A 20972-nucleotide genomic window follows, 5' to 3' on the forward strand; every position below is an offset into this window, starting at 1 on the left:
ATATAATAATATGTATTAAAATTTAAAATATATATTAAAAATAATTTAAATAACATATATTTATATATAAATATATAATAATTTAATAGAAATATGTCTTTGTTTTACGAAAATTACAAAAACAAATTAGTCAGAGACTGCACACTGCACAGAAGGCGAAAAAGAAAAGAGGTTGCTTTCATTTTCCATTTATCTTTTTGAGAAGGTGACGTTAGCAAAATCCACCGACCTGATTGAATTAGATCCCCGTGAAGTACATTATTGTCGTCCTCTTCTTCCAGAATCTGAAAGTTTTCTTTTAATTTGTTTGTTTTGCACGCATTAATGGCACTCTTAAAACTCATTCTAACTGTTTTTATTGTTGCATCAGCAACTGTGACTGCCGATGATTATGTTCGACCTCAGCCTCGTAAAGCCTTACACCTTCCATGGGATTCAAAGCTCTCTTCATACCCTCAGCAGGTCAATACTCGATAGTCAATACACATTATTCTCTTCAATCAAATAATAATAATAATAATAATAATTAATTTGGTGCCTTTTTTGTTTCAATGGTTGATCAGTGATCGATGTCATAACTTTTTTGTATTTTTTTTGTATTTTTAGTATTTTCATTAGTTGGCATTTACTTTTTGGTTCTGAATGAATCTGGGCTCTTTATTATTTTATTTTATTTTTTTCTCAATAAATAAAAAGATTCCTGGTATTTGTGTTTGTGGCATTTCTTAATTTAGCAAAACTTTTCCTTTTTGTTTTCTAAATTGCTTATATGACATATGTTGCCATGTGAGAATGTGATAGATTGGAAGGGTAAGTTTATATCCTCATTGAGTGCAACTTTTTTTTGTAATTTTTCTTTTGGAGTTGTCAAATTCAGCAAAACCACTGATTTGATGGCTAATGTTCCTTATTAACCTTAGATTAATTAGGGAAAAATGGTGTTATATCTAGATCTACCTCTGCACTTTGCACAAATGGGGGAACAGCTTAATGCTGTAATTTCTAGCCAAGAAAAAATGTTAATTGTTTCTAATGGTTGGTTTAATGCTTGAATTAGTAGCTTGTTCTAGGAAAATAATTATGTGAAGAGTGAACAAGGCTTATTCTTTTTAAGCAATTATATCAAACCATTTTACACACGTTACTTTTTATGGAGTCCATAGAGTTTCAGATTCTTAACTGAAGAAGTGTCTGTTTTCAGGTACACATTTCTTTGTCAGGAGACAAACACATTAGAGTTACTTGGATCACGGATGATAATTCTGCACCTTCGGTTGTAGAATATGGAACATCACCTGGGAAATACGACTCTTTCGCTGAAGGGGAGACCACCTCGTATAGTTATATTGTCTACAGCTCTGGAAAGATACACCATGTTCTAATTGGACCTTTAGAACATAATTCTGTGTACTTTTACCGATGCGGCAGACAAGGTCCAGAGTTCCAGCTCAAAACTCCTCCTGCTCAATTTCCGATTACATTTGCTGTGGCTGGGGATTTGGGTCAAACCGGTTGGACAAAATCGACATTGAGCCACATTGATCAATGCAAATATGATGTTCACCTACTTCCTGGAGACCTTGCATATGCTGATTATATCCAACACCGGTGGGACACATTCGGTAGGTTGGTGCAGCCACTTGCTAGTGCCAAACCATGGATGGTAACTCAAGGGAACCATGAAGTGGAGAGCATACCATTGTTGAAGGATGGATTTGTGTCTTATAATTCCAGATGGAAGATGCCGTTTGAGGAAAGTGGATCGAGTTCAAATCTCTATTATTCATTTGAAGTTGCAGGTGTTCACATTATCATGCTTGGATCCTATGCAGATTATGATGAGTACTCTGAGCAATATAGTTGGCTAAAGGTTAGTTGGTTGCTCTAATGATTAAAAGTTACTACATCAAGATATGTGTATAAGTATTGGATTCTCTGTCAAAGAAGATCAGGCTTCTTCTAAGCTATTGGTTATAAAATTTTGTGATTATAACATGCATGATCCAACTAAAAAGAAAGAAAATCAATATTGTTTGTCCTATATACTAGATATCCTTATATGTTTATTGTTGAGACATAAATTTCTTTTCTATTTCCGTAGTATCCTAGTTTCCTTTCTTCAAATATGTTGTTATGGATAACATTAAGTCAATTGATCCTATTGTGGGATAGAGCTTTCTTCTAGTTGCATGCTTGTAGATTTCAATCACTTGCATTCATTTATAAAGCCATGATTAGCATACCTGCTGTCCTCCATCTAGATTTTCTTTCAGGATCTTTCAACAAAAACACATACAAACATTGTGATATTGTGATGAAATTAGATACGTATTTGTTTCTAACTTCCTTTGTTATGGTGATTACACTAATCAAGATGTCAAATAGTGCAATTTATAGTCCAAATTACTCGTGACAAATGCAAGCATTGGATTAGCATATGGGAGTTAGGGTTAACCCTATATGGCTTTCACTAGAATCATGTCTTAAACTCAATTTGTGTGTATGTGTAGAAGGGGAGCCTTGGAGAATCATTTGAGTTGTCTCTGTATATCCTCAAGGTCACAAATTCAAGCCGTAGAATCAACCGCCGATAAGGGTAAAATTTAACTAACCGTTAACGGTAAAAAAATTAACAATAGGGCTAAATTGAAACTTATTTTAAACATTGAAGGTAAAATTGAATCAAATAAAACATTAGGGTAACCTCGAAAAATTTCGAAAACATTATGGACAAGGCACACTTCACTCGTGTTAGTTTGAGCCAGAACTACTTTCCTATGCAATGGTAGGTTGAAGTGATAAATATAGCTGTAGTTCTTGCGCTAGTGATTGGAGGATTGGATATTTATTATTTGTTGTAGATCAAGGAGAGATGTGTGATTTGGGGCACAAAGTTGGCAACTTGGAGGGTTGCTTTGATCGGCTCGAAACAACCCTTGAGTTGGTTGAAGCAATCCCAAAATAAAAATTTCACTAGCTAATCATAATTTCATAATTTGCATTTGGAAGACCCTTGATAATTCCTTTGCAGTATAGAGAGAATAAATCTTAAAAATAAAACTGATTATTATAAAGGAAAAGTATAGGGAGTCAATGGTCTAAGCGTACAATGTGTACAATGGAGATTTAGGAAGTATTAGAGATATGACCATTAGTGTTACATTGTCTTGTCAGGTTATGCTTTTGGGACGAGTGGGTTTATGACATGGTATTAGAGTTCTAGATCTGAAAGGTCAAGGGTTCGATCCTTGGTGATAGTGTAGGTATTCATTTTATTCATGGACCAAAGGTTTAGCCCATTGTACACATTGTACATTTAGGCCATTGGCTCCCTAGCACTACCCTATTATAAATTATTTAACGAATGGTTTAAGTAAAAATTAAAACATTGTCTTTATATACGAGTTTATCTTCTCACATCCTTAATGCAACAAGTATCATTGTATAGTAATGAATAACAAAAATGTATGGAACTCAAAAGCAGTATTGTTTGGTATTCTTGATATTCACGTGCACTATGTAATCTATGGAAATGTGTTCTGCATGAAATATTTCTTCATGATAAACAAAATTGCCCATCCTGCTGTCCTTAGAATATGGTTATAGCCTCTTTTTCTTTTCTTTTCTTTTTTTATTTTTTATTTCATGAAAATGGTTTTCAGTAAACAGGGTTGACACTCTTGTTTCTGATCTACAGGCAGATCTGTCAAAGGTGGACAGGAAAAAGACACCATGGCTACTTGTGTTATTTCATGTTCCATGGTATAATAGTAACACGGCACATCAAGGTGAAGGTAGTGATATGATGAAGGCTATGGAACCATTGCTATACACTGCTAGTGTTGATTTAGTTTTTGCTGGGCATGTGCATGCTTATGAACGCTCGGTAAGCTTCCGCGGTTCCAATTTTTCCCCTCTTGTAAGTATGCTTTAATTGTGTTGACAAAATATTTTTCATGTCTATGACAGAGACGGGTGTATAATGGAAGAGTGGATCCTTGTGGTGCTGTTCATATAACAATTGGTGATGGAGGAAACAAAGAAGGCTTAGCTGCAAAGTAAGTTCGACTCTTCCAATAAAATATTGTCGGGTGAACCACTAAGTTTATTCACGAAAAATCAAAACCATTGACATATAAGTCCCTAAAGATGTTTTATTTGTCAGTAGTACCTTGGAGATGAATTTGTCTTTATTAGTTATAGTGGGTTTTGTTTTTGCATGAATTAAGATATTTTAGGGACTAATTTGTTAGAAAGTGATCTTTTAGAAACTAATTTGTTAGGATGTCAATATTAAGGACGAAGTTGCCAAATACATCGATCTCTTGAGAAAGCACTATAGGGAAGGTTTACTTTTCCTCCTGCATCTTCTCCCTAGTTAAGTAAAGTGAAAACATTGATTGACTGCCCTAGAAGGTAGGATGATCCGATAGTAGCTAAAGGCAAAGCCTGGATTCCATTCCAATTCTCCACTCAGTAACTGCAGCTTCAGCTATTTCCTTAGTCTTAGCAAAGATCATGCCATTTACCCTCATGTGAGAATATAGTATCTTTTGGACTTTTCGAGTTTGTCAGCATTTTAATCTCTGAAGGGTCAAATGGTGCTTCACTCAAACATTGCATATAAGGCTATTCTTAGAATCACTTGTCATGTGTTAGAAAGTTATATTGAGGTTATGTGTCTTGGGGTTTGTTTGAAATAAACAAGTCCCAAGTCCTGCATAAAGCAAAACAATTAAGGGCACGGTTAGGGAAGCTCTATATAAAGACTACGGTTCGTTTGGTTTACGTTTTTATTTTTAGTAGTTTTTGTTTTTAGAATTTCGTGAATAAAAAAGAAAAAGGAGAAGGTGAAAGCAAAAAAAAAAAGATTTTATTGTTTTCGCTGTTTATTTTTTTCACAAAATCATAAAAACAAAAAACATTGAATATGAAAACGGAAATGAAACGCAAATCAAACGCTTTCTTCATTTCAATTAGCCCTAGTCAGAAATACTTGTATTTGATTTTTCGTTTATACTCGTTTTAGAATGGTGTTAACTGTTATGTGTTGTTACATATTTGTTTTTAATGCTGGTTGTATATTGGGGCAATGGGGTGGTTGGAAGAATTTTATGTGTAAATAAAAATTTTCACATATTGCTATTCTCTTGGCTAAGGTTAGTTTTCCCAGAAATGTGTATATAAGCAAAGTATCATTCTTAACATATATGTAATTTATGTTTTCTTGTTGGTAGGTACATAAATCCACAGCCAAACTGGTCAGAATTCCGCGAAGCCAGTTTTGGCCATGGCGAGCTCAAGATTGTGAACTCAACGCATGCTTTCTGGAGTTGGCACAGGAATGATGATGATGAACCAGTAAAATCTGATGATATCTGGATAACCTCTTTGGTTAGCTCAGGATGCGTCGGTAGGAAGCGAAATGAACTCGGGAATACACTTACGACACCATAAAAACTGCCTACCGTTGTTTCATGATCAGCTGAACTGTTGTTCCTGTCTTTGATGTGAATACTTAGGTGTCTTATGCTCTGATAAAAAATATATAATGTGATGGTATTCTTACAGTGTGATTGACTTTGTGAGATTGGTTTCTTAATTGGAAAAGCTAAATGTGGTTGCTTATTTTGGTAAATAATTTATTTTGTTTCTACAAAATGGAACTAATATAGTTAGCCATGGTTGCTAAACTTCAAAAGCATATATGATTATCAGAGGTTCTTTGAATCGGAAATGATGTACTCTGCTCTGCACATGCCGCACAGAGCAATAAATAGCTATCTCCTGTGAAGACTGATCCTAATTTTTAGAGTTAATACTTAAAATAATTCTTAAAATTTGACTCCCGCTTCAATTTGGCCTTTTAATTTCTAATTGACCCAAATTGTATTTTAAAATTTTAAGGCATGACTCAAGTTGGCATTTCCATCCATTTCCGTCACTGGAAAGATGATGTGGCAAGATGATGTGGCACGATTGAACGACTTCCCCTTTTATTCTTTCTCCTCCTCAATGTCTGAATCTCCTACCACCCTCAATCATATCTTCTCAATCCCACCATCACCACCCTCCTCCTCATCTCCCCCCTCATCCACCACTCCAATTTGGATACAGGTTTCTCATTTCTCAAATTTCTGAACTCAGATGAGCTGCAAATTCCATCTTCTTCTTGCAATCTGGTTGCTGGGAGAGGTTCGCATAAAGCTTCAACTATCACTGGTGAAAAGGTTCTTCGTTCATCGCCAGCAAAACTGACCCCAAGATACTCTCTCTCCAAATCTCTGAGGAGTATTCACAGCTGATGACTAGACAATGGATAATATCTTCTTGGTTCCTTTGGCAACAAGGACAGATTGGTTCAATTGTTGGTATCCGCCGGTTGAGAAGCTGGAAGATGGGTAAGCTGTCATGAAGAGTTTTTCACATGAATACCTTTGTTTTGTGAGGAAGAGATAGCTTCCAAAGAGAAGTCCAGAAAGCTTTTTACCTTAAAGTCTCAGGGACATTTCAATGGAAGTATGGTAAAAGAGATAAGCCACTTTGACCCAAATTATACCTTGAATTGGAATGGTAGATGAGGGGGAGGTGAGGAGGACGGTGGTGGTGGTGGTGATGAGGATGATGGAGTTGAGAAGGTATGATTGAGGGTGGTGGCAATAGAGTGGTGGGAGGTTCAAATATTGAGGAGGAGGAAGAAGAGGGCGAGGAGTAAAATAATGTCGTTTAGACACAAACAATAAAACGACATTGTTTAGTCATGTCACGTCATCTTTTTGATGATAGAAATAGACGGAGGGGCCAACTTGAGTCATGCCTTAAAATTTCAAGGTACAATTTAGGTTAATTAAAAAAAATTAGAGGACTAAATTAAGTCGAGATCAAATTTCAAGGGCCATTTTAAATATTAACTCCTTCTTAATAGGTTCAAAATTTGAAAGATTATAAAGTCCTATGACTACTTATTGATGGTAGATAGTTAAGATGCTCATGAACCACACATTTATTCATCGGATCATCATTGGGGCCTCTTGACCAAAAAGAATTCTTGAGTCATTGCATTTGTTGGAGATAATATTAAGCTGATATCCAATAGCTCACAAAAGCAAGCTGTAATTGATTATAGTTAAATAATTTTTGGATAGCATTCATTTTTTTAACTTTAATTATAATGATAGAAAATTTTGTTTTGACTAGAGGTCAAATCTAGCAATACTGATTACCTCGTCATCATAGTTCATTTATTTATCATATTGAGTTAGATTTTGTATTTGTTCATATGACAAATCTCCTTTCTCTTAGTCTTTTTTTTTTTCAACTTCAATCTTATTTTCTTTACTAAAATCATATTCAGACCACGATTTCTTCATGGTGCGGTGAGCGTGGAGAATCGTCTATCATGAAAGAGGTGAAGTTCTTGGATACAAATAGAGCATTGAATTAGTATCAATAGTTGACAGTCCTTCCGACCTAATGTCTAGGAGAATCACGGGTCACATGAGAACTAGGAGCTTTCAGTTGGTGAGCTTCGAAATTTGGCTCGCATTCTAAGCCAACTCTCAAATTTGCAGCAACAAAGCGCGAAATTGAGTACCAATTTACTTGCGGATCCAGCAAGTGTTTACTTTCTACATTCAGATGAGAATCCTAGAGTTTTTATTGTCTCAATTATGCTGAATGCTAAGAACTACAACTCCTGGTCAAGAGCTATGAAATTGGCGCTAAAATCAAAGAATAAGATGGACTTTGTTGATGGAACCATTGTGAAACCAGATAAAAATGATCCTGCATATGTAGCATGGGATAAATGTAATATTTATGTTGTTTTTTGGTTAAATCTTTCATTGAGTGCTAAGATTGCACAGAGTGTTGCTTGGAATGAAATTCCTGTAGATTTATGGCTTGATTTGAAGCACATGTATTATCATGGAGACAATGAGACAGATACAGAATTGCTGAATTAGAAGAATAGCTGTATACCATGAAACACGGAAATCTAAGCATAGCAAATTATTTCACCAAGTTGATGGTTATTTGGGAAAAAAGACATTGACAGCTTTAAACCATTTTCTCAATGCAAGAAATGCTATGAAAAATCTGAGTGTGGCTTAGAAACTATGAGAGATTATCGAGATAAAATTTATACAGTAAAATTTCTAATAGGATGGAATGGACAATATGGGAGTGTGAGATCTCAAATCATGCGGATGAAGCCGCTTGCAAACATCAATGAAATTTTTTCTCTGCTAACTCAGCAAGAGAGACAGCTTAATGGATTAGATTTGGAGACTCAGAACTTTATGGCTTTGGCTAATTCAATTCATAATTTCAACAATAATTCAAACAGTGTTTCTAGAGGAAAAGGACGAAGAACCTGAGGAGGTAAAGGTGGAAGAAGAAGAAGAAGAAATTTAGAATCTAAGACCTGTTCTCATTGTCATAAGGTAGGACATCTTGTGGATACTTGTTACCATAAACATGGATTTTTACCTCATCTATAGAGGCAGAAATGGCCACAAGAGACTAACAACAGAGTTATGGCTAATCGTATTTAAGAATCAAATGATTCTGTTGATATATTCGAGTAATTAACCGTTTTACAATTAGTAAGCTAGATTTCTTATCATAATCCACATTTTCCGACAAAATATATCGATTTCTATTAAAATCATGACCAGAGGCGAGTCCATAAATATACTCCCGAAAAATAAGTGGGTATAGGAAGTTCTGTTGACGAGATCTATCTAGTTCTAAATATCTTTGATATTCTTTCATTTTTCAAATTCCATTTTGTCAAAGGGATCAAAGATTTATTGGATTGGAAATCCAATACATAGTGCGATACAGTCAAAACGGGGTATTTCTAGATATTCGAATTAAAACGAATTATGAATAGATACCAAAAAATGATGAACGGATTCTCTCCACTTGCTTTTTCCACCTAATTGTTCTAGGATAACAAGCTAGTTAGAAATCCTTTATTTTATCAGCCTAATCGCTCTTTTGATTTTGGAAAAAAGAATATCTTTATCAATATACTCTTTCTTCTACACATTGATCGCCACCCCGTAATGGAGAATAGCTAATAATTAGGACTCATAACAAAAATAAATAATCCATTCATGGGAAAAGCTTTTCCCGCATCAAGCACTAATATATTTTTAACGTCCAATTAGATGGGGTAATCATTCGATTAAAAAGAATGAAAGCTCGTTGCTTTTTGTTTCTCTATAATTGGAGTTGCCAAGTTCTATCCCTTTATTACTTAAACCCAACTTATTTTGTTCACGAATTCAAACAAAAAAATGGTCCGATCCAATAAGAATGAGATCCTTTTAGAATTCGCTATTGATACGACATGCGGCTTTTTCCATTCATTCCTTTCTGGATCAGTCGTGGTCTTACAAACCCTACCGAGGTTATGGACGAAACAATTGCTTCATAAAAATGTGTAAAAAATGGAGCCGCACTTAAAAGCCGAGTACTCTACCATTGAGTTAGCAACCCCCCCCCCCCTTCAAAAAAAAAAAATAGGAAAAATAGGATGCGTAAATAAAAAAAAAGATGGACCAACCTTTTCTTTGTCAAGAGTGGTATCCTTTATTCAAATTAAATTAATTCTTTTTTTATTTATTTACCCTTGAATAAAAATAAAATAAAAAAGGAACTTCATGTTTGTATCACAGAAAGTTTAACGAACTCACTATTTGCTAAAAATTGCCTCTGTAACGTAAAGAAATCGATCGATTTCTTCACGATCGGATTATATTTGTTTTCAATACTGTTGTCAATATTAGTGTTGAAAACATAGAATCGCGAAAAACAAATGAATTCAAATTCGAAAAAAAAAAATGAAATATTAATATAAATCGAATTTGATTATATTTTTAGTAATTTGTTTTTATTATTATTATATAAATAAATATATTCTAGTTGATATTTGTCACTATTCTTTCTAATTTTTTAGAAAAATTATTAAATTATTAATTCAATTTTTTCTATTTCTCTTTATTGAAATACTCCAATTTAACTATTCCATATCCATTTATTTATATACTCTACATTTCTAGACTCTAATATATATCTAATAGATAAGATATATCTAATCGATTAGAATATAGAACTTTATGGATATAATAAAAAAGAAAAATAAGATATATTATGTTTATGCAATAAATTAAGTATCTTTGTCTTCGGCTCAATCCTTTTTTGAAGATTGAGCCGAGTTTAATTGCAATTATCTAGAACGAACAGTAACCACCGGATTACAAAGTATCCATTGCTGGGAATTCAAATTTGATCCCCTTCCATACTTCACAAGCAGCAGCTAATTCAGGACTCCATTTGCTCGCCTCACGGATGATTTCATTACCCTCACGAGCAAGATCACGACCCTCATTCCGAGCCTGTACACATGCTTCGAGAGCTACTCGATTAGCTACGGCACCTGGTGCATTTCCCCAAGGATGCCCTAAGGTTCCACCACCGAATTGGAGTACGGAATCATCTCCAAAGATCTCGGTCAGAGCAGGCATATGCCAAACGTGAATACCCCCTGAAGCAACGGGAAGAACACCTGGTAGAGAAACCCAATCCTGAGTGAAATAAATCCCACGGCTTCGATCTTTTTCAATAAAATCATCACGTAATAAATCAACAAAACCTAAAGTAATATCTCTTTCCCCTTCAAGTTTACCTACTACGGTACCGGCGTGAATATGATCTCCACCAGACAAACGTAACGCTTTAGCTAGTACACGAAAGTGCATACCATGATTCTTCTGTCTATCGATAACTGCGTGCATTGCACGATGGATATGAAGAAGTAGTCCATTATCCCGGCAATAATGAGCCAAACTAGTATTTGCAGTGAATCCCCCTGTTAAGTAATCTTGCATTACGATAGGAGCGCCCAATTCTCTAGCAAATACATCTCTTTTTATCATTTCTTCGCATGTACCTGCAGTAGCGTTCAAGTAATGCCCTTTGATTTCACCAGTTTCGGCCTGGGATTTAAAAATTGCTTCGGCACAAAATAAGAAACGGTCTCTCCAACGCATAAATGGTTGAGAATTCACATTTTCATCATCTTTGGTAAAATCAAGTCCACCGCGAAGACATTCATAAACTGCTCTACCGTAATTCTTCGCGGATAACCCCACTTTTGGTTTAATAGTACATCCCAATAGGGGGCGACCATACTTGTTTAATTTATCTCTTTCAACTTGGATGCCATGAGGCGGACCTTGGAAAGTTTTAATATAAGAGATAGGGATTCGCAAATCTTCCAGACGTAGGGCGCGAAGGGCCTTGAACCCAAATACATTACCTACAATGGAAGTAAACATGTTAGTAACAGAACCTTCCTCAAAAAGGTCTAAAGGATAAGCTACATAGGCAATATATTGATTTTCTTCGCCAGCAACCGGCTCGATGTTGTAGCATCGTCCTTTGTAACGATCAAGACTGGTAAGCCCATCGGTCCAAACAGTTGTCCATGTACTAGTAGAAGATTCGGCAGCTACCGCGGCACCCGCTTCTTCCGGAGGAACTCCAGGTTGAGGAGTTACTCGGAATGCTGCCAAGATATCAGTATCTTTCGTTTCATACTCAGGAGTATAATAAGTCAATTTATAATCTTTAACACCAGCTTTGAACCCAACACTTGCTTTAGTCTCTGTTTGTGGTGACATAAATCCCTCCCTACAACTCATGAATTAAGAATTATCGCAACAACCAGATCTACTCGACACTACTATACTTAGTAGTTAACGAAACCTTTCACTTCACAAGAATCTTTCAAAAAATGATCAACTAATATTATCAATCAATCCGAATAGTTTGTTATTAAACGATAGTATTTGATTTGCCAAATACATCATTATTATATACTCTTTCATATGTATGGCGCAACCCAATCCTTGGTTTTTCCCAATCTCTTATCCTTTTTTTTTAATAAAAAAAAATATATCTAATCTAAATAAAAAAAGTAATTCTTGACCTTGACAGTAATATATGTTAATCCTAGATGTCAAAATAGTAAAAAAAAAATACTAGGTATAAATTGTATGCTCGCCCATGAAATATGAGCAATAGGTGCCGATGATATAGAAGAACCAAATCGTAAATAAAGTTCAGGTTCGAATCCCATAGAAAATATAGGCGGTATTGTCTATAATTATAGACAAATTCAAGACTTTCGAAAGATTTCATCCAACTAAAAAGAAAAGATTTCATACAAATTAATAATTTAATTCTATTAATTTTTTGAATCATTTGGTTGAAGTTGAAAAATTCAACCATTGCAATGGAGGCAGTACGTTAAACAATTGAATTGTTTGGATGGTACAAACTAGAGTACTAACTCCGATTCAATCTATTATAAATAGAAAAAGAATATATAAGATCTAAACAAAAAAGTCTTTTTTCAACCCCTACTTTGTTTGGTTATGCAATCTAACATAAACAATATATATAGATATCGCAATTGGGGAGAGATGGCTGAGTGGACTAAAGCGTCGGATTGCTAATCCGTTGTACGAATTTTTGTACCGAGGGTTCGAATCCCTCTCTTTCCGTTTCCGCCCGTGAGTTAGTATTTTTTTCTTTTGAATTTTCTATGTTTGATTTTGATAGTTACCAGTTAAAGATGTAAAATAGATAAAATCCTAAAAGTTTTTCAAAATCTAGCACAAACAAGGAAAACATAGAAAACTCAAAATATTTTTTTTATTCTTCACGTCCTGGATTACGTCCCGGATCATTAGATAGGAATCCGAAGATGAAAAGAGAAACAAAGAATATCACTACCGTGTAAACAAATAGTTTTAGAGTAAGCATTCAAAAATCTCTTGCTGCTGAAATTAAAGAGATTAGTACCAACAATGTCAAGCAGGACAAGGAAGCCGATGGTCGATCCCAATTCAATCAGAGTTTGAGAGATGCAATGTTTATCTTTCTTCGACAGGAGTGTGCAAAGTCTTCTCAAGGAGCAAGTGTGAGAGATGTCAGTCAATAAATGCAGAAAATTGAGGTATACCTTTAGAAACTTATATACTTTGCATGAGCTCTCATATTGCACGATTATTGTTAATAAAAACTTTTTTCTCAAATTCTTGGGTGCTTGATACAGGAGCTGTTGATCATGTATCACACTCATTGCATTTTTTTTATAAATTTTAGACATATTAAGTCAATTCTGGTAAAATTACCAGATAGAACACACACAACTGCAACTATAAGTGAAATTGTGGTATTTTTAACTACATTCTATCTTATGGACGTGCTGTATATACCAAGTTTCAACTTCAATCTTTTATCTATTTCTAAAATTTATAAAAGGCCTGTATTATGAATGTGTTTTTACTGACAAACTTTGTGAGATACAGAATCAGACCTCTTTAAAGATGATTGTCACAGCTAGAGCAAAACATGGATTATACATGATAAATTTTCCTGCATTAGAGTTAGCACATAAGGATAACATGGAAAATACAACATACAATAGGAGTAATAGGATTTTAGATATGCAAAGTCATAATGACAAGATTTTACTTTCTTCTAATCTTAGGGCAGAAAATTTGGTTACACAAATTTCATATTTTTCTATTGAAAATTTATGGCATTTCAGTTTGGCTCATGTACCACAAAGCAAATTTGATGTAATCAAACAAATATATCCTTGTGTGCATAATTTTCTATATCTACTTGCTATAAATCATGTGACTTTTGCTATTATACCAAGCAAAAACGATTACCATATACCCTTAGTGAAACAATTTTGATTTAATACATATCGATATCTGGAGAGCCAATGTCACTTATTTTTCTACAAGAGTATAAATATTTTTTAACTGTAATAGATGATAAAATCAAATTTGTATGGATTTATTTCATAAAATTAAAAAATCAGAAGCCAACAGTTTGGTTCAAAATTTTGTTGCATATGTGAAAACTCATTTTAATTCTTAAGTAAAGATTATCTGAATTGGCAATGGTCCTGAGTTTAAACTTGATATTTTTTATAATTCACAGGGTATAATGCATCAAATATCATGTGTTGCGACACTTCAACAAATAGTGTTGTTGAGCAGAAACACCAACATATTCTTAACATTGCAAGAGAATTAATATTTCAACCATCCTTGCCAAAAAAATTTTGGAATTTCGCTATTGGTTTAGCTGTTCATTTAATTAATAGGCCAACCATCCTTCAACCCCTCTTTATCATTTTCCTTCTCAAATTTCAACATTTCAGAAATTGATAACAGTTCACCAGCCGCAAAGCACTCTATCAAGAAATCTAAAAAGAGATTTTCTTCCTCATTTCTCTCCAAAGCCTCAAGAACTTGCATTGGCTCCGGGCACCAATACAACAAAAATTTCTCTATCAACTCACCATCCAAATAGAAAAGGTATTCGGTCTCTGATGACCAAATCTTTACAAACATAGATTTAAAACTTTTGAAGGAAGATTTATATAACAAAAACGAGGAATAACCAGAGAAGCTACGAAGGTTAATCCATAAACCTTTTCGCACTCCTTTAGACTGGAACAAAGAAAAGAAAATGCTTTGAGACGCGAGAAAATCTAAAAAAATCATCAAGAATTCAAAAGCTCATAAAAATGCCCACGAATTTGGATGTAACTGCGAAGGTGCGCAGCTCAATTGAGTCAAAACCCTGCATTCAAACTCAGTAAAAAAGAACCTCAAATGAAGTTCTGCCAAACAGGGCGTATATATAAAAATACGCCCAGTTTCCTCTTTTCTCGCAAACCCTCTCTTCACTACTACTGGGGAGTATTTTAACACCAATACCAACATTGTCTTTAACCAACTTTTTAAAGTTTTGAGCTCTTGCAAAGACTCAGCGTCATAATATGAAAAGGCATAGTGCTTCATATCAACATGCACCCGGTTATAAGGGTTCTCCCTTTTTATCTCAACTACTTTTTCTTTCTCTCTTTGAAACTAAAAGACAAGGAGAAAAAAAAAGAGACATTAACCTTTTGACGACATGTCCTTTTCAACACCTGCACAAGAAGATTAGTGTGACAAATTGTGTCTCTTTCCAAGACAAAGACGATAATAAAGGCCACTACACCCCCACTAAGTGGCTGATCCAGTGAAACTGTTCACTTCCCATCATAAATGAACGGTATAGATATTTTCTAGAGAAACAAACACAAATTTATTACAACAAAACCTACAAAGTTACCATTTATTGTCATTATTATTAATTGTTATTATTTTTTATTATTTTTATAATTATTATTTCACTGTTTTATCAAAAACCCAAGCTTGATGAAGGACGACGTGCGTTGAGTTCGGGGGTTAACATATTCGTATCCAGCTGAGGTATAACTGCACGACAAAAGCTCAACTTGCTAAACGCAAATTTGGCAAGTCAAGCTTAGAGGCTATGTACCGTACCTCTAATACGTCGGTGAAATCGCGTTATACCTCTGAGGAACTAATCGAATTCAAAAAGGATAACTGTTGACTACAATAAACTTCTTCCACATATCTCGTACTTCCTAAGATCTTGGCACCTGATATATCGAAAGTCACCAACGAATAATTTACCTGCAGCGACTATAAATAAAAGACCCAGCCGAGGATAAGAGGCTGACTTGAGTGTCAGAATTCTTTTTGCAAATACCATATTTGGGTCCGAATTCAAGAAGTTACTTCCCTACTAGACAAAAGGCTTCAAAAGCTCACAGAATAGCAAGGAGCCGACCTATAGCACGGAGAGCATCCTAACCAGAACAAAAGTGTTTGACAAATTTTCTGGTAGTAAAAGTAAAAATAGAAAAAAATTAAAATTTTTTTTTAAAAAATTATAATTTATATCTTTTTTAAAAAGATATTTTTAAACAAAACATATTTTTCATAAAATAAATAAATAAATAATATCTTTATATTATTATATTTAAATATAATTAATAGATAAAAATTTTTTTACATAAAATATTTAAATATAAATTTATTTTTATTTTCTTAAAATAAAAAAAAACTAAAAAATTATTTTTTTTTAAAAACTCATCTAAAGAAAACTTATGAATAATAAGAACGAACAATGTAATTTTTCTAATGAAAAGTATCACTGATTTTTATGGGACATCTGGAATAATTTTTTTTTCATTTATTTTGTATTTTGATGACCTATTAGTCTATTACAATCGAATCGAAGGATACGAAATTAATTTTTAAGAAATAAAAATAATTGTTAAAAACTAAAGTGTCTTGAATAAAACTAAAGTAACTTCGTTATGACCAATTTGGTATTTATTCTAAAATTTATTTCTCTCGGAAAATTCTCCCCAACCCACACTATACCTTCTCTTTCAAAAATCAACACAACACCGCTGTCTTCTCTTCCAGCTCCTACCAGCTTGCCACCACCGCCCCGCCCTTCATCTCCTGCCACCACCTCCGCCATCGATACAAGCTTCTTGCCGCCGCCGATTATCGTTTCTCTTCGATTCTTCTTCACGCCGCAGCCTCCATTTCCTTCCTCCGCCGACGCAGGCTTACGTCGAGGTAACGCCCCCGCCATCATCTCCCCAGTTCTTGAACCCTAGAACCGTTTTTGCACTCGTAAACATATATTATATTATTCTGATTATCATTTCTAACTGATTCTTCTGATTATCAATTCGGTCTTTACAGAACAAGCAACGAAGTTGGAAGTGATAGTCAAAGATAAGTAGACAGATACATATTGTATTGGAGAGATGTCGCGGACGCTGGTGCAGCCGATAGGGCAGAAGAGGCTGACCAACGTGGCCGTCGTGCGACTCAAGAAGCATGGCATGCGCTTTGAGATCGCCTGCTACCCCAATACTGTCCTCGCTTGGCGTTCCGGCGTGTAAGCGATCCTTCTACCTATTTTACTTCTTCCTATGCTTTTAAATTGCGGTTGCAATCTGAAAATATGGAAAATGTAATGAAACTGTAGTGGCACTCAAGATGTAGTCCGAATACGGGTTTGGTTTTGTAAGGCTACGTTTGGGTATTTCTAGTCCTCTCTGTTAGGAAATACAAAAAATTTGTGTGTCTCTGTTCACTCCATACCAAGTAAGTTTATGTGTCTCGGTTTCTGTCTCAAGCAATATCCAAACTGAACCTGGAAGGAAGGAGTTTTGCAAATAGAGAAAGTGAGGGGCGAGTCACCTTTAGATCAGTAGCTTTCATTTTGAGTTCCACAAATATCCTCACTTTTGAAGCCAAATCCTCTTAATTCTGCTGATTAAAACCATGAACACGTCGGTGTGTTTTGGTTTCAGGATCTTCTGCATGAGACACTGAAATTATTCTTCTTGGTTTGTAACACCGAATTTAGTAAGAAGTTGAAAATTATGCAAAAATTGTATGATTAATTTTGGAAACAGAAAATTAATAATGATGAAAACAGATGACATTTTACATTTGTTTTTCAATAACAGGGAGAAGGACCTGGATGAAGTGTTGCAGTCACATACTGTTTATTCCAATGTTTCCAAAGGTGTTCTTGCCAAGTCAAAGGATTTGATTGCTGCTTTTGGGACCGATGATCAGACCAAGATATGCTTAGAGGTCAGATAAAAGAAAAATGATGATGATGATGATAATAATCAAGGAAAAAATGTTTGGTGGATGATTGATTAATAAAATGCTGTGTTTTTGTTGCAGGTTTTGAAGAAAGGGGAACTTCAGGTTGCCGGGAAAGAAAGGGAATCCTTGCTGTCGAGTCAGTTCAGGGATATTGCCACCATTGTGATGCAGAAGACATACAATCCTGAGACGCAGCGCCCTTACACTATTAGCATGATTGAGCGCCTGATGAGGGACATTCATTTTGCTGTTGATCCAAATAGCAGTTCCAAGAAGCAGGTCGGGTCTTTTGCATCACTTTTCATTCAACATCTTCACTTTTTAACTGGTTCTGTTTTATAATTATGGTAATTAGTGAAAAGTGGAACCTGTTGTTTATACAGGCTTTGGAGCTGATTCAGGAGCTTCAAAAGCATTACCCTATAAAACGATGTCCGTTAAGAATCCGAGTTGCTGCTCCTGAGGAGGAAGTGCCTGCCCTTTTAGAAAAGTTGAATGAGTGGAAGTCTACCATTATCTCTAAAGAAGGATCTTCTGGTCAGCTATCTGTTGTAAGTCTTTATTTATCCTTCAATTCTTACAAACAAGTTTGGTATGTGTTTCAATTCCTTTATCAATTTTGTACCATTTGTTTTTATGCTTGGTTAGTCTTGGCAAAGTATATCTTGAAATAAAACCTATGTTTGGATAAGATTGTTATGATGGTATGTGATGAATGGAATGGCATTGAATAAAGTTTCCATCTAACTGTCAGATATGTTGAGAGATTGGAAAGCTGTGTCTTATAGTTTTCTTCCCCTTTGCTGTTGCCAAGGGGAACTCATATTTCAATCCTGTATTATCCATGTCCCCATCATGAAATTCTTCTTTTTATCCCCCCTAAATTAATAATAATAATAAAACATGAACAGATCAACTTGACACTCTATCACTATATGTCTATATCTGTGTGTTCATCGCTTGTTGAATATGTATACTAACAAAATTGTGCGGCACATGTCTCCAATAACTGGCCACACCATTTAATTATTTATTATATATTTTTCTTCATTTTGATTGGAAAGCCATTTAAAATCTAAAGATGAATGTTATCCTTGTACCATTGAGATTTGTGTCTGATTCTTAAAATCTCGTCTTGTGAGCCCTAGTTAGTTTAGTTCTTATTCATTTCCTTTGCTAGTCTATGTAATTTGTGTATGTGTAGTGAAAGTAGAAATCTTAAATATTTTTCGGAAATGCTAATTAGAAATGCTGCTCCATGTATTTTCTGGAAGGGGCTTAAAAATAGCTAATCATTATGAATAGATTTGTGCCATGTCCAAAAATTTTTTGTCCCGTGCTAGTGCTATTCAAGCATTGATATATGTGAGTTTTGCTCTGTGGTCCTTGGACTAGCTTTGTGGTACGAAGGTTTGGCATTTAACATTGAAGGGTAAGGGGAAACAGAGGCGTGTAAATGAGGAGGATGAGGAGATTAAGGGTCAAGTTTTGTTAATGTTGTTGAGGAGTACTTATTTAAAAGCAGAAACTGAATCATTTGGCATTTGGCATTTAAAAATGTAGGTATTTTTAAGAGTACTACCCCAAATCGGTCTCTTAGAAATTTTTAGTTATCAACAAATTTTAATCATAAAATAGTCCCACATTAGTTTGTTCGCCTATATGGAGGGACTGATTGAGATTTTTAAAAATTTTTAGGTATTGTTATATCTTTATCAAATAAAGATAAGATTTGATTTCTCTAATTTTTACCAAAATTTGACATGAGGATTGGTTAGTCTAACAAAATAAAAGGTCAGAGACTGATTTGGTGATTAACATTTGATCAGGATTAAAGTGTCTGACTAAAAGTTCCTTGGGGGACTGATTTGGAATGACTCATAAAATTTATAAGATATATTAGAAGTTAGTGGTTTCCAAGCTTTAGAAATCAATTTCTCTCAGTTCTACTGTTTCAAATTTTGGGAGAATGCTTTCCTGAAAGACAAAAAGATAATTATTTTCTGTTTCTAGAAAATCAGATATAGACAACACTAGAAATTTCAGAAGTATTGAAGAGAGAGAGAGAGTGAAAAACCAGTACTCCTTTTGGTGCTAAAATCACAAACAAATGTGCTCTAACACTTGGCAGTGACAACACATGGCACAGAACTGGCATTATAAGAGAGATTTATTTTCTTGCATTTATTTTTACTTGTTGAAGTTTGTACCTATAATCTAGCATAGTAGCATTAATATACATCAAGAAGTAACGACCAATTCAGTTGTTGCCATTACCTGATTTTGTTGGATATTGGCCATGTTATTTATTGGTTTTTAGCAACGTTCAATCTGTTTAGAACTTGTGTAGTTAGAAATTTCCTTTTCCGTTGTGTATATGGTTAATCTTGAATATGCTAAAATGTGGAGGAAAATTGATATGGTTTCTGATTGGGTTGCAGATCTTTGAATTGGAACCAGGTCTATATAAGGGTTGTCATGACTTCGTTGTGAACAACATGCATGGAAGATTTGAGGTTCTTGCACACTCTCTTTATGTGGATGGGGATACCCAGGTAGAACAATACACTGATGATTATGAGGATATGCCTCCACCGATGACCAAAGAAACTCGCGAATCTGTTCTTGAATTGAATGATAAACTTCAAAAGCAGACAATTTCATCTACGAGTAGGCTGCCTCCTGAGATGCAACAACAAAAGGCAAACAAGTGCAGCACATGCAATGTTTCTTTTGAGGACTCTAAACAGTACAGGGAACACCACAAGAGTGAGTGGCACAAGCACAATATGAAGCGCAAGACGAGGCAACTCCCACCCCTTACCGAGGAAGAGTGCTTGGCAGACATGGAACTGGGTGACTCAAAATCTGATTTGAAGGATTATTCATTTTGAGTTGATAATCATCAAATTGTAGATGTTACTGGATAATCATCTAATTCGAGTCTAGTGTGTATACTTAGTTCAATTTTGTCTTGCATAGTCTGAGTGATAGTAAAATGCTTAACCAATGCTTACATGGGAATACTTGTAATAAAAATACTCCAAAGTAGTCTATGTCTTTTCAAGGATTAATGCTTCCCAATTTTCTCTTAACTTGATGTGTAGATTTCGTTTTGGTGAGGGTAAAAGAAAGAAAAAAAAAAAAAGAAAAGAAAACAGGAACAAGCTCAGGTCAAGGCTACTGAGGCATATCCTTCTGCAACCAACACGAAGAGGCCGAGTCTTCTCTGGTCCCTTTCTTTGCCATCCAATCAGTTCAAACTGCATCGACCACCTCTGCACCTGCTTCAGCTCGAAAATATGCAGGATTAAGTTAGCTTCAGCATGCTCATGATGGATTCTCCAATGGGGATACCAATCCAAAGGCTTC

The 20972-nt window shown here is 34.9% G+C and overlaps 3 protein-coding genes and 1 non-coding gene across 4 annotated transcripts; 3 read left to right on the top strand and 1 right to left on the bottom strand.

The window, feature by feature from the left end:
* Positions 1-234: 234 nt before the first annotated feature.
* LOC107480034 (purple acid phosphatase 18) lies at positions 235-5641 on the top strand. Its single transcript, XM_016100182.3, has 5 exons — positions 235-462; positions 1202-1870; positions 3698-3886; positions 3970-4058; positions 5238-5641. The coding sequence occupies exons 1-5, from the start codon at positions 325-327 to the stop codon at positions 5455-5457; spliced, it is 1305 nt and encodes a 434-aa protein (XP_015955668.1). The 5' UTR covers positions 235-324; the 3' UTR covers positions 5458-5641.
* Positions 5642-10040: 4399 nt separating this feature from the next.
* Positions 10041-11888, bottom strand: LOC127745650 (ribulose bisphosphate carboxylase large chain). The gene has a single exon (XM_052258760.1). It carries the CDS (start codon positions 11712-11714, stop codon positions 10266-10268), a length of 1449 nt encoding a protein of 482 aa, XP_052114720.1. The 5' UTR covers positions 11715-11888; the 3' UTR covers positions 10041-10265.
* Positions 11889-12491: 603 nt separating this feature from the next.
* Positions 12492-12578, top strand: TRNAS-GCU (transfer RNA serine (anticodon GCU)). Its single transcript has one exon. It is a non-coding gene; the product is annotated as a tRNA-Ser (tRNA).
* A 3675-nt stretch (positions 12579-16253) lies between these two features.
* Positions 16254-20695, top strand: LOC107480193 (uncharacterized). Its single transcript, XM_016100371.3, has 6 exons — positions 16254-16547; positions 16677-16875; positions 17453-17582; positions 17679-17879; positions 17984-18151; positions 20042-20695. Exons 2-6 carry the CDS (start codon positions 16742-16744, stop codon positions 20492-20494), a joined length of 1086 nt encoding a protein of 361 aa, XP_015955857.1. The 5' UTR covers positions 16254-16547; positions 16677-16741; the 3' UTR covers positions 20495-20695.
* The last annotated feature ends 277 nt before the right edge of the window (positions 20696-20972 follow it).

Source organism: Arachis duranensis, chromosome 1 (genome assembly GCF_000817695.3).
Source record: "Arachis duranensis cultivar V14167 chromosome 1, aradu.V14167.gnm2.J7QH, whole genome shotgun sequence".
NCBI lineage: Eukaryota > Viridiplantae > Streptophyta > Magnoliopsida > Fabales > Fabaceae > Arachis > Arachis duranensis.